This window comes from Brassica napus, chromosome C8 (assembly GCF_020379485.1).
Source record: "Brassica napus cultivar Da-Ae chromosome C8, Da-Ae, whole genome shotgun sequence".
NCBI lineage: Eukaryota > Viridiplantae > Streptophyta > Magnoliopsida > Brassicales > Brassicaceae > Brassica > Brassica napus.
In genome coordinates, this window is record NC_063451.1 from 8294974 (window position 1) to 8308637 (window position 13664).

General features: G+C 37.8%; 2 protein-coding genes across 2 annotated transcripts; one reads left to right on the top strand and one right to left on the bottom strand.

Moving 5' to 3' along the window:
• The first annotated feature begins 2861 nt into the window (after positions 1 to 2861).
• LOC106441759 lies at positions 2862 to 3512 on the top strand. Its single transcript, XM_013883528.1, has one exon. The coding sequence runs from the start codon at positions 2862 to 2864 to the stop codon at positions 3510 to 3512; it is 651 nt and encodes a 216-aa protein (XP_013738982.1).
• Positions 3513 to 6001: 2489 nt separating this feature from the next.
• LOC125591834 (uncharacterized protein At3g43530-like) lies at positions 6002 to 7923 on the bottom strand. Its single transcript, XM_048766702.1, has 5 exons — positions 7838 to 7923; positions 6849 to 7134; positions 6624 to 6743; positions 6388 to 6505; positions 6002 to 6306 (listed from the first exon to the last, which is right to left on the bottom strand). The coding sequence occupies exons 1-5, from the start codon at positions 7921 to 7923 to the stop codon at positions 6002 to 6004; spliced, it is 915 nt and encodes a 304-aa protein (XP_048622659.1).
• Positions 7924 to 13664: the final 5741 nt, after the last annotated feature.

Genomic DNA, 13664 nt, shown 5'->3' on the forward strand with positions numbered 1-13664 from the left:
CGATGTTCTAATGTGAACATCGATCGATATTTGTTCCTCAATATCGATCGATGGTCGAGCTCGATGGTCATCTCGGGTGCTTGCTCCAAATATCTCCAAAATGCTCTAAAATCATCACTTATCTTCAAATCACTCCTGATCTTACAAATATAATAAATAAACTCTATAATATAATAATTAGTAGTAAAAACACATATAAACCATGGGTGAAAGTGGGTCAAATCCATGGTCTATCAATTCCCCTAGACTTACCCTTTTGCTTGTCCGCAAGCAAAACAAACAGGCAGTCTCTATGAAAGAAGTTTGAAAACAGCAGAGACTCACACAATTTGAAACTTAGAATCATCAGCTCTACAATATTGCAATCCACATCTAAGAAGTCCTAATCACAAAAGCACATTATACCATATCCTAGCTTAGCAACCAAATTCACCTATCTAACAACTTAGCAAATCTTGTCTGACATTCCCCTCTACCAACTTCATTTCTTAGCATAAATAAAAGTGCAGGCTTTACCTTGGAGTATCGATCACAGGATGCAAGGATTTTCAAACAAGCATCTGGACCTTCAGGTAAAACATTAGTTCCTATCCTCTCTCTCTACTGATTTTCTCTCTTAGTCAAAGTCTGCTTATATTTGCAAGATCATTGACCAAAATTGGACAGGCTTCCATGAATCAAGCCTTAATGGTGGTTGCCACCAAGTCCTATTCACTTCTTTTTGACATATATCCTAAGATCACTTGGGAAGCAAGCCTTAATGGTGGTTGCCACCAAGTCCTGCTCGAATCTCTTCCTAATAAATCTCTTATAGATATGTATATATATATATATATATATATATATATATATCTATATTTCAAAAATAGAGAGAGAGAGGGTGATAAATCTACCTACACAAGGTTTTACCTTCCAGACTTATTTGAAGGGAATGTCGGGAATCAAAGCTGCGAATTATGAATCCTGTTAGGATATTATCGGAAACGGCTAGACTAGAAAAGTGTAAGTAGGTGAAACTTTACTCCCTTACAAAAAGTGTAACAAGGTATTACTTAGTATAACTTTTATAGCATAACTATATAACTAGGTTTAACTTTGAATGGATTTTTTTGTTTTGTAAAACAGACAATGGCTACAAACATACACTTTGACTATGAGGGACACTATACGAAATCTGGAGATGATTATGAATGGATTCCAAGCGATTGTCGTTTGTTTGGTATATCCCTTAAAACATCATCATTGGATGAGATCACTTATTCGTTTTTGAAGGAGAGGATATGCAAGAAGATGACCATTTATCCGTGTACGAAGAGTCTGAAACTGAGTTACATTCCACTGGTAGTAGAACCTAAGATGCAATCATATATTTTGGATGATGAAGATGTGTTTGTGTATTTGGCATCAGTGGATAAAGAGGGAAGAATAAGTATTTTGCATGTAGAGGTCATCGAAGAAATGGAAATAGTTCCAACAACGGAGCAACAATCAAGAGTTGAGAAAGAAAGATCATATGGTGGGAACTATAGTGAGCTTCCGAGTGGATTACCCGAAGTTGAAGGTAATCCAGGTGCACTCACTCTGTTTACTCCCATTGAAGAATCGTAACGATTTCTAAAGGGGGTTGAGCAGGTGGAGAATGTTGTGGATGGAGAGGCCGACGAAGGGGGCATTGGTTTGGATAACAGGGACAGCGTGAACGATGAGGGTAACGTTGATAACTCTACGGGTATTGGTGCTATTTCTGACTATGTTGAACTGCAAGGTGTTGCAAAAGAAATTCCTCCAGCGGTTACTGAGTGGGAAGATGGTTTGGGTTTTGAGATGTTTCAAGAATTTCCGAGTAAAGTAGCTGTGAAAGATTTAATTGATAGAGGATCACAGCATAACAGTTTTGGAATCAGTATCGTGAACTCGGATAACAGTCGATATGTAGTGAAATGTCGGGGAGCGGGTGAAGGTTGTAAATGGGCTGTGAGAGCTACGAGGATAAGGAATTCTGAAGCGTTCTAGATTAGAACATACATAAAGATGCATTCATGCTCTCACGCAACTTCAAGTACTGGAATCAAAAGGAAAGCTACACCAAGATGTGTTGCAGCTATCGTGCATAGTGATTATCCGGGACTATTTGAGACACCAACTCCGAAAACCCTTGTCGGACTGGTGCAAAGGAGATTGGGTGTGGAAGTGTCGTATGCGTCGGTTTGGAGAGGAAAAAAACAAGATGTTGAGGATATGCGTGGTAGTCCTGAGGAAGGATACAAGAAAGTGCCTTCTTATTTGGTATGTTCGAGAAGGTGAACCCGGATTCAAAAACAAGTTTTTTATTAGATGGAGAAAAAAGGTTCAAATACCTATTTGTTGTGTTGGGAGCTTCCATTGAAGGGTTTTAGTACACGGGGAAAGTCATCACTGTGGATGCAACTTTTCTGAAGATTGTTGAAGGTGGTGTTTTTATTATTGCCACTGCTAAGGATCCAAACCATCACCATTATCCTATAGCTTTTATTGTCATTGATGGGGAGAAAAATGAAAGTTGGAAATGGTTTTTCACAACGTTAAAAACTGTTACCGGATTCGACTGAGTTGGTGTTTGTCTCAGACAGAAGTCCAAGCCTGATAAGAGCCGTTGCTGAAGTGTATCCGATGGCTAAACATGGGTATTGAATCTGGTAGATATCACACAATGTGAAACTTCATGTCAAACAGGGCAAGGAAGAGGTTGCACAACAATTCAGGAAAGTTGCACAAATTTATTCAGAGGCTGAGTTTGAACATCAGTATCAAGAGTTTAGGGAGATGTATCCATCATGTTCTAAGTATCTTGATAAAAGTGTCGATGTTAAAAATTGGGCGAAATGTCATTTCCCCATTTCCCCGGTCCAAGGTACAACATAGACACCTCTAATTGTGCGGAGTTTTTGAATGCGCTTTTTGAGAATGCACGAAAGTTATCTTTACTGCCTATGCTTGATGTAGTTATTGATAAAATGGCCGAGTGGTTCAACAGACAAATGAAGGATGCAGCAGCCGGACTGTCTACTCGAAAATTGGTTCCTTTTGTGGAAAACAAAATTCATAAAAGAGTACCGAAAGGTCAAAAACTCATAGTGACTCCGCTAAACACTTTTGAGCTTGAATACAGTGTTATTGGAAAGGACGGGAAGACTTATATTGTTGATTTGCATCAGAAAAAGTGCAGCTGCAGGAAGTTCGATATAGATAGATACCCATGTGCCCTTTCAATAGGCGCTGACGTTAAGTGTTTGAAGCATGATAGACCACTAGAGTTGAGTGACATGTATGATATAATCTCGCCTAATTACTTGACTAAAGTGTGGGCTTTGGCGTATCGAAGGACTATATATCTAGTCCCTCATATGTCTGAATGGATGGTTCCAAAAGATATCGCTGAACAGTGTCCCTTACCGCCAGAGTACACGAAAAAAGGGAAGAACTCAGGAAAAAAAGTTTCCTTCGGTTGGCGAACGTGGGCCCCGTACCAATAAGTACGTTCCTAACAGGAATTTGGGTCGCTGGTTCAACTGCTCGGGGGGGATCACAAGGGACAGAAGGAACCAAGGGACAAAAGGAACTCAAGGATCACAAGGAACTCAATGAACTCAAGGAACTCAAGGGACTCAAGGAACACATGAAAACTTTTGACAAGTTGGTGAAATCTGGGTTATATGATTTAGATTAAACTTTGCAACTTTGCCCCTCACGTTGCTTCGGTTGGAAATATGATTGTAAAAGTTGGTGAATATTGTTGATGATTTAGAGTAAATGATGATTTAGATTAAACTTTGCAACTTTTCCCGTCATGTTGCTTCGGTTGGAAATATGACTGTAAAAGTTGGTGAAACCTTCGTTATATTATTGATGATTTAGAGTAACTGATGATTTAGATTAAACTTTGCATCACATTACTTATTTATATTTTATCCATTTGATAATGATTTCAATGCAAAATTTAAAATTTCGGATCACACTAAACGCCAAAATTAAAATTCCTGATCACATTTTGTATTCAATGGGAATGAAATACGGGTAAATACATTACTATGATATGTATTTTTCTCAGGCATTACCTTCTGGGATTGTAAAACTTTTATATGTCACATTATCAAGTTTATTTCTACACGATCCCATGAGAAATGCAGATTTCATACATAATATAGTTGGTATAACCATAAAATTTATCATCTAAGTACAATAAAACTAAGAAAATTGCAAAAAAGAGGAAAGTAAAACTCTAACGTTTTTTGTATAACTACAAACCATGTGAAACTTTAACCTTATAAATTTATTCTGCTCAGCTTTCCAAATTTTCCCACTCATTTATTTAAAAATTTCCCTCTCCCTAATATCGATGCGGAATCGAAGAAGACATGTATTTAAACCCTTTTTTTTTGTCCCATTTATTCAGCCACATCTCTCTCTCTCTCTCTCTCTCTCTATAGATTTCTTTGTCCTTCTTTTCCGAACCGTATTCATACTTTCTTCAATTGCTCCAGTAACTCAGGTCAACCCCAGAATCATGACTCATCCAAACGAGGAGCACAACCAGATGAAGGCCTTAAAGACACCCAACGAAATGCATGGGTTCGTGGTGGATGTGGAGTGCGGGATCCCGACCAGCTGCCCTTGCGGGGGGAGAATCATCAACGAGGTGTCTCGGGATCCAAAGTATCGAACCGATTTTGATACTTTACCAGGGCGAAAATACTTCACTTGCATAAATTTTGAGGTAATTAATGTATACTTTCGGGTTTCATGTGCAAATTTTGATACTTTCTGGTTTTATGTGTAGAATGATGGCTTCCATTTACGTCAACCATGGGTCTTCGGTGTCCAGGAAGAGGTTGCAAAGTTAAGGAAGCGTGTTTATAAGATGGCTGCAGAGATTGCTGAGCTTAAGGATAAGCTTACCCGTCCATGACATGTGTCGGCGCTTTGTAATCTCGTTCTACGTTGTTTGCATGTCCCAGTCTTTCTTTTTATGGTTATGGATGATGTCTCTCTATTCTACTTTATGCATTCACGAATTAATCTCAAGTTTCACAAAGTTAGACCAATACGAAAGTGAAATTTTGTAAAACGTTCACCTGCGTTCTCGAAGTTTTATGAAGTTGAAAGTACTCTATTACAAAGTTTCACCTACCTTACGCATTCATGAATTAATCTCAAGTTTCACTAAGTTAGACCAATACGAAAGTGAAATTTTGTAAAACTTTCACATGTGTTCTCGAAGTTATATGAAGTTGAAAGTACTCTATTACAAACTTTCACTTTCACTTTCACCTACCTTACTAATTCACGAATAACTCTAGTTTCACTACGTTAGACCAATACGAAAGTGAAATTTCGTAAAAGTTTCACCTGCTTTATCTAAGTTATACGAAGTTGAAAATACTTTACGCATTCACGAATTTATCTAATTTCACGAAGTAATATGAAGTTGAATGTAAAACATGAATAACATAGGTCCTAAGTATTCAACAAACCACAATCATACGTGGATTCAAGGAGAAACCCATTCAAGGAAGTCATACAAACTACATACTTGTCACATTATTAAGGGCACAACCACATAGGGATTTCACACATTCTGCTTACCTCACTTGTTGGCCGTCTTCTTCTGGGTAACTGCCTTCTTCTGGCCACCTGCCTTCTTCGGAGCACTTGCCTTCTTCTGGGCACTTTCCTTGTTTTGGGCAGCTGCCCCCTTAAGGGCTCTTGTCACAATGGGACTCCTCACATTAGCGCTTATTCCTTTTGGCTTTTTCGCAACACCTCCCCCTTCTTTTCCATCAGCTTTTCTTCCCCTCTTTTAGTCGTTGTCTCGGTTTGCACATCCCCACTTTCCTTTTCTTTCTCACCAACCTTAGCGACATCATTCTTTGCCTTCTCAGATATCTCGAACTTCTCAGCCGTCGCATACATCTCTGCTTCGTCATCATCCTTAGAACCACTCTCTTCTTCCATGTCATTATCCTTACAAACTACCATCTTCCTCATCATTACCCTCACCATGTTCACTCTGCATTTGCTTAGCAATATCTAGAACACCAGCAGCATCGGGAACACTCATCGCAAGGCTCATCACTTCTTTTTCTAGAAGAGTTAGTTGGTTACCCAATGATTCAAATTTTTTGTTCACTTCCTTCAAACCATCTCGGATTGCATTCATAAGCCGACCTTCGAGCTCTTTTAAAGCGTCAACATCAGGAGCCTCCACCGAATCTGCATCAGCCTCAGCAGATTCTCCAATAGCAGGAATGGTGGGACCTTCAACCGGAGCTATACGAGCAGCCACATCGATGTTGAACTATTCTTCAAAGAAAATTTGTTTCTTCCATTTTTGTACTATCTTGGTCCAACCATCAACTGCTGCATCATCGTCGTCATCGGCCCAACAAATTTCCTTGTCCATCCCCATTCTTTCCAGAATTTCCTTCTCAGCTGCTGTTGCTACTAATATACTCTCAATATCCTGTGGCTGCAAATAATACAAACTTACTTATTTTCTGCTTAATTCAAATACAAATATAACATGATATAACATTAATAACCTTAGTTTCACCAAGTTTCCCATTCATTGCATTCAGACTGTATACCTTCGTTCCACCTATGCATTTGTACTGCATCTTGCACATCCACGGACAATCAGCGTGTGCAGTTTTCACAGTTTCTCGGAAATGCTTCCTCACGCTTGGAATTGCCTCAAAGGCCAACAACTACACACAACAAACAACAACTTTAACATAACATCAGATTAACGTATTTACTATCCTAACTACAAGAATAGCTTGAGAATAAGGAACATGAAAGCTTGTAAATACCCAACTCGTCGGCACAACCCCCTTGCACTTCTCCAAGAAGCTAGATACATCCTCCAAGTTTTGTTCGAATGCATACCGTCCCCAAGGGAACGTTAAGCACACATCAAGGTCATCAACACCAGTCAGTAAGAAACTGTCCACAGGTGTTGCTCCCTCTCCACTCTTTCGGCCTCCGACGAGGATGCTGGCTAAGAAGTACATAACAGCCATCTTCTGATGATCCTGAGCTGGCTTTCCTTTCATTGCCAACATCTGCTTCTCCACGTCAGCATATGTAACCATTTCCCTTCAAAATAATTGTTCATGAAGGATGTACCATCCAACCTCTCATGGTTCGGGGGATACTCATGGCAGTATAGTCCAGAGATAAGTCCGAATTCTGTGAGAGAGTATCGGATTTGGACGCCATTAACAATAAACCATAACTCATTGTTCTTCGCTGTCGAAGCTGAACGTAAAACGGCAATCCATATTCCCATCCATTTCTGCTTTCGGTTTTTTATATGGAAGAAATGTTGGAACTGTGGGTGCTCTATGAACCAGTCCACCTCCTTATGTTTCAGGATTAATTGTATATTTCTTAGCGCCATGTCGATGTAACCTTTTCCTGAAAGCTTAAAACCCTTTTGATACTGGCTTGGAGTAAAGTGCAACTTCAGCGGTAGCATGCCTTGGTTATCTTCAAGCTGCAGTGATGTGAAAACCGGATCACGTGCGAAATGTTACAACCATCAACAATAAGATAAGTTTCACAAAAGTTGTACTTACTTATACAATCATAAAGTTGAAGTTTTTCTTACTTTCACAAACTTTGTCAATTGATACAGTTGAAGTTATACAAAGTTCTCCAAAGTTACTTTGTTTCTCAATATTACGCTTACTCCAAATTTCACTTCGTTTTACACAGTTATACTATCTTAAAGTAATAAGATTCAGACGATGTTTCAGCAAGTTTTCAAAGTTCTACAAATTCCTTAGAAGTTACTTACCTCTGCATGCGGAATCCCTGCATGCGACTCAGTTTGATGTTGTCGAGTTGCTTGGGTCTCCCCCATCTCTTCAGCTTGTTCGTCATTTCTTCGGGACAACAATTCAACTCCTTCTCCGGATTCCTTATGTTCTTCTCCCGGTTCTTTGTCTTCTTCTCTGGGTTCTTTCTCTTCTTCTCCGGATTCCTTTTGTTCTTCTTTGGGTTCCTTCTCTTCTTCCCCGGATTCCATTTCTTCCTCTTTATCACTTGCATTTTCTTCGTTTCCATCTGCATCTGGGGGAGAATCCTCAGTTTCCGGGTCGACAGATTTGTCGATGGTGCTTGGGTTTACGACCTCATCCCCAGTTACTTCTCCGGTTTCACATGTGACCACAGCGGTTTCTTCTACTACACTACTAGCCCCGTCTTCTTTCGTGTCTGGATCGACTCAATTCAACATTATTAGGGTTTTGATTCTTTTCGCGCTAGCGATTGAGTGGGGTTATGAGAATTTAAGCAGAGAAAACGGTCGAGAAAGAATGAGTGAGAGACATTGAAACCTTTCGAGGAAGCGTATTCAGAAATTCTAACTTATTTTGGAATTAGGAATCTGATTTTGTGGGTCAGTGTTGGGTTCGGGTTTGGATAGTCCGAGGTAGGATTGTAATTTTCTAACTTTCTCTTAGTTTCGTTGTCTTTTACAAAAAATTTCTATTCAAATAAAAATTTAATAAATTAATAAAAAAGGGAGGAGTACTGGAGAATTTTGTTTTTTCGTCAGGAGTACTAGAGCAATTGATTCTTATTAACTGCTACAAGGACACTTCAACCTTGTAGCTGATCCTTAACTGACTTATTTTAGTCTTAAATATACAGTTTACACAAGTGGCGGGACTCAACCTCTGCCACACATTTATCCTTCCTTTCAATGGCCAAGATCGTCTTTCCCACATTTTATATACATGTCTAGTTTTTCAACCATTAGATCTATTTTCGTACTTTTAACATGGTCCAGATTAATCCAATGTTAATAAGCTAAATACTCTTAAGATAATTCATCTTCTTCATCGTTCCTTGCTTATTTTTCTAGAAGAATCCAAAAATCCTATGTTTAACTTCATGCAAATATCTTAGTCAATTAATGAACACCCAAAATTTGAACAATCATGATCACCCAATTATTTTCAAGAAAACCTTAAATTTGGTATTTCTCAACCTCAGATCAAGAGAAAATAAAGAATTAAGAACAAGTCAAATGAATCAAGGTTATCTTTCATCTCGTTCTTGAATAAAACGAGATAAGATTCCCAAATTTTATGCAAAAATCGTAACCCTAGAAAAAGGGAGGAAGAAGATGAATCAATTACGATATTGGCATTAGTGACTAAAAACAAAAAAAAAACGCTCACATTGATTTGAAGCCAGCTATGAGGAGTATAACCACAACGATTTCCCAGCATACTAAAACACTCTACAAGTAACTATCCCATAACTAAATTAATATTGAATACATTCATCGGAATTTTGTACAAAGAAGATTCAAAACTAATCCACGATGAACCATTGACTAATATCCGAGTTGGATTAACTTGTTGGCAGTTCGAGTGTCCCACTCACGTCTATTGTGTTACTAAATACGGTGAAACATCTGTAAATTAATAATGTTGGGAATACACCCAGACTATAATTTTTTATTAAGTTATAGAGATTATTAATTTATCGATATACGAATTGAATCAAAACCTCAATTTAGGACTATAAAATTATATTAATTTATAAAGGTTTTTAGTGTATATTAATTTATAAAGTATTAATTTAAAGATGTTATACTGTATTAGGTATTACTATTTATGTGTACACGTAGATATTTGTAAACTGGTGTACATATTGATTTTTATACATGCAGATAGTGAAGTTTATGTGTACAAGTGGATGTCATTGGGTTGTACAAATGTTGAAACTTGCAAATGTATGACATATTTTGTAAATGTCTATTTGAGTAATGTTATATCATGGTTAGGTGTGCATATATTTTTTGGTCTTTCCTCAAACGCAACAAGCTCTTCCTCGTTTAACATGATTGTTCCTGATGTCGTTTTTTGAGCTAGAAGGAAACTGTGGTGATGGCTCCTCTTCCTCTAACAGCTCCCAAGCTAAGAGAGATACATAAACAATACAATAAGGACATCCCGTGATTTATGATTTTCAGTTTCGATAGAACTTATCCCAATTAAATGAGTGTGGTATCTCTGATATGAAACCTTAACAAATGAATTTATTATTGTACTTTCTGTAATAAAGTCACAGTGGACTTGATCAAATTTTTACTAGAATTTCGCAAAGACTTTCATACAATGTTCTTGATGAAATTTTTCATAATCATTTGTTTACTTGCAAATATGCTGATGTGGTAATGGTCTAGATCACTTATTTCTCTATGTCGGAAGGCTTATATGTTTATGTTATGTGGATATTTGTTAACTAGTTCACCAATATATAAAATTAATTGGTTACACGTGGATTGACCTTAATCCTTTATATATTACTTAAGGCTCCACTGAATCCCTAAGGTGAGGTACTTTATCCTTAATACCTCAGCCAGAATTCTCGGAACTTTAGGACATTTATAAGGTTAAGTGATCTCACTCAATTTATCCTAAGGAGTGAATTACTTTCTCAAATAAGAGGTTCTGCTGTAGTACTTAGGGATCGAATCCACAAGAACCTAGGGAACCTAATAGTTCTAATCAGGGTGATTAAGCTAGGTTGATAATGATTAAAATGTAACTAAGTAGGTTGTGAGCAAGGTAGTTGCTCGGTTGATTGATTGGGTTTAAGACAATTAATTAAAGTAGCTAGACTTAGGGTTTCTATTCAGGTAATCAGGATTATAATCTTATAGGTGCTTATTAGTTGTATGCATAATATTATAGAGTTCAAGCTCTTAAACAACAAACCGATCGGCGTTCGCTTTCTAGGTTTGTCTATTGACACGACTTTAGTGTCGATCGATGATTCTAAAGGAATATCGATCGATACAAGTGTCTCGCTGTCGATCGATTATTCTATAGGAATATCGATCGACGAGCGTGAAGTTAAGCTTTACGCACGGGTTGAATTATGCTCACTAGGCTTCCTAGATCAGCTTTCGCCTTACTCTAACAATTCTAGCTCATTTAGGACGGATTCAGGGTCAGACGCAAGTTATCACTTGTGTCTACAACTCTGAGGGCAAGTTCTAGGTAGCTAATCTAGAAACATGCATTAATGAAAATCCTAATGATGAATATCACAACTTAGCGATCTATAGTTGGGGCTAATCCCTCATAACGTATTTGAACCCTAAACCTAACAATAGAACTACTCAAACATGGCTAAGCAATTCATAACAACAAGGAATAGATAATAAAACTGCATGAGATTAAAGTAAGAATCAATGGAGTTCCAATCATAAATCTCTCTGGATCTTCTCTCCAACTCTCCTAAAATCCTAGAAAAAACCTTAAAACCTTTTACTGTGAAAAACAAGAGAACAAGAAAGCACTCTTTGCCTCTAACATGTTGGCAAACTATAAGTATTTGGTTAAAACTCGTCAGGGGTAATCTTATAATTTGGTAAAGTCTTCGGCTTTAAGTTGGCTTGGACCAAACGGGCTTCTGCGCACTCACTGTCGATCGATGTCACGATGTGAACATCGATCGATTATTTCTCTTCAATGTCGACCGATGGTCGTGCTCGATTGCCAGCTCGGATGTCTTCTCCTTTTATCTCCAAAATGCTCCAAATTCATCACTTTACTCCAAATCATTCATGAACCTGTAAATATACAAAATAGACTTTAGAATATAATAAATAGTAGTTAAAACACTTATAAACTATGGGTAAAAGTGGGTCAAATCCATGGCCTATCAACTTCCCAGACTTACCCTTTTGCTTGTCCTCAAGCAAAACATACAGCCAGTCTCTCTGAAAGGGGTTTTGAAAATAGCAGGGACTCACAGATTTAAAACTCATAATCATCACCTTAGGCATTCCCAGTCTTAGAAGCACATTATACAATATCCTAGTCTAGAAACCAAGTTCACCGAGTCAACAACTTAGCAAATCCTGTCTGACAATCCCCTCAACCAACCTCATTTCTTGCATAATTAAAAGTGTAGGCTTTAACTTGGGAGTATCGATCACATGATGCAAGGATGCTCAAACAAGTATTTGGACCTGCAGATAAACAATAATTCTTTTTCTCTCTCTCTACTAATTTCTCCCCTAGTCAAAGTCTGCTTTATTGCAAGGTCATTGACCAAGGTTGAACAGGCTTCCATGAATCAAGTTTTAATGGTTTTAGCCACCAAATCCTGTTCACTTCTTTTTGACCTATATCCTAGGATTTTTGTGAATCAAACCTTAATAGTTGTAGCCACCAAATCCTGTTAAAATCTTTTACATATAGAATTCTTATGAATCAAAAGCCTTGATGGTTGTAGCCACCAAGTCATGTTCGAATTCTTTTCCTAATTTTTTTCTATTTCTAACTATATTATTTATTATTTTATTATTATATATATATATTTTTTATTTTATAAAAAACCTAAATTCGAAATTGAGAGAGGAGGGTAATATTTCTACACAAGGCTTTTACCTTGCAGACTTGTTTGAAGAATCTGGTCCCATGTATACCAAGCCCCAAGACAATCAAAGTGAGCTCAGTTAGGTTGGAGGTAAGCTTTGGTTTCTTCAAACATTTTCAGCAAGTGTAACATTGTTGACAGGTTGATCCACTTTAGTATCTTAGTGCTATCTACAACTAGTAAGTCTAGAATGGGGTTATATAATAAGAAAAATCAATAAGTTCATTGCCCCTTTGTTGACTCGATAAAAATTATTTGAAAATAGTTTAAATAAGACTCATTAAATAAACTAATATCACCAAACATCCCCTCCCAGACTTAAACTACACTGTCCCCAGTGTAAATTCAGTCGGAGTTATGTGAATAACTAAAGCAAAAGGACTCAATGTAACAAGTTAGAACGATATACTAGACTAGAATAGATTTCGATCTATGTAATTGTGTTGTCATCGGTCGCTGCAGGTGATGCTCTGTCGATAGATGTCGGCAGTGGTTCGTCGGTCGATACTCTTGGCAATCGTCTACTCGGATCTTTTTATTTTGTTTTTTATGACCTGCAAAAATTTAAAAACCAGAATAAATACTAAATTAATAAAAACCAATTAATTATTACCTAATAGTGGATTGCCTCCTACTCATCGCTTTGTTATAGTCATTTAGCTTGACTTTGGAGGTGATTTTGGCTAGTAAGGTGGAAGGCTAGTATTTGCTGGGAAGCAAATCTCCATCTCCTCTCTGCTTCTGTTGAACCATGTACCAGTGAAGTCTCTCATTGCTTCATCTCCTCTGCGCCATTTGTCATGCATTGTTGCAGTTGCATTCTCTATACTCTGCAATCTATCTCCAAGACTCTCAAGTTGTAACTGGTTCCTTATGAGTGTGGCGTATGCGTTGTCTGAGATCTCCTTTCCATGGCTCATCCTATCGGATGTCACCTTAGGTACTAGCTCTCCTCGGTCTTCTGATTTGGCTTTGTCGATCGATGTTGAGTTGTGACTGTCGGTCGATGTGTCAATCCGTCAGTTGATCGATGTTGATGCCTCCAGATGACTCGCGATGTATATATGAATCCCAGCTATCTCCCTCTGTATTGCCTCTATCTGAGAAGTCAAAGAACTGATGGTGTTGTTCCATGGGAAATAGATGTCGTCACATCTCTTGTCGAGTCTGTCTTCTGAAGCTCCCAGAGTTCCATAGATCTTTTGTACTATCTGATC

Bases quoted from the DNA above. Each gene is read 5' to 3' on its own strand.
- LOC106441759 (XM_013883528.1), top strand. From the start codon at position 2,862: ATGTCATTTCCCCATTTCCCCGGTCCAAGGTACAACATAGACACCTCT.
- LOC125591834 (XM_048766702.1), bottom strand. From the start codon at position 7,923: ATGACGAACAAGCTGAAGAGATGGGGGAGACCCAAGCAACTCGACAAC. The intron at 7,135-7,837 runs GTAAGTAACTTC...ATTATTTTGAAG, and splicing joins CAGGGATTCCGCATGCAGAG to GGAAATGGTTACATATGCTG. The intron at 6,506-6,623 runs GTATACAGTCTG...TATTATTTGCAG, and splicing joins AATGCATAGGTGGAACGAAG to CCACAGGATATTGAGAGTAT.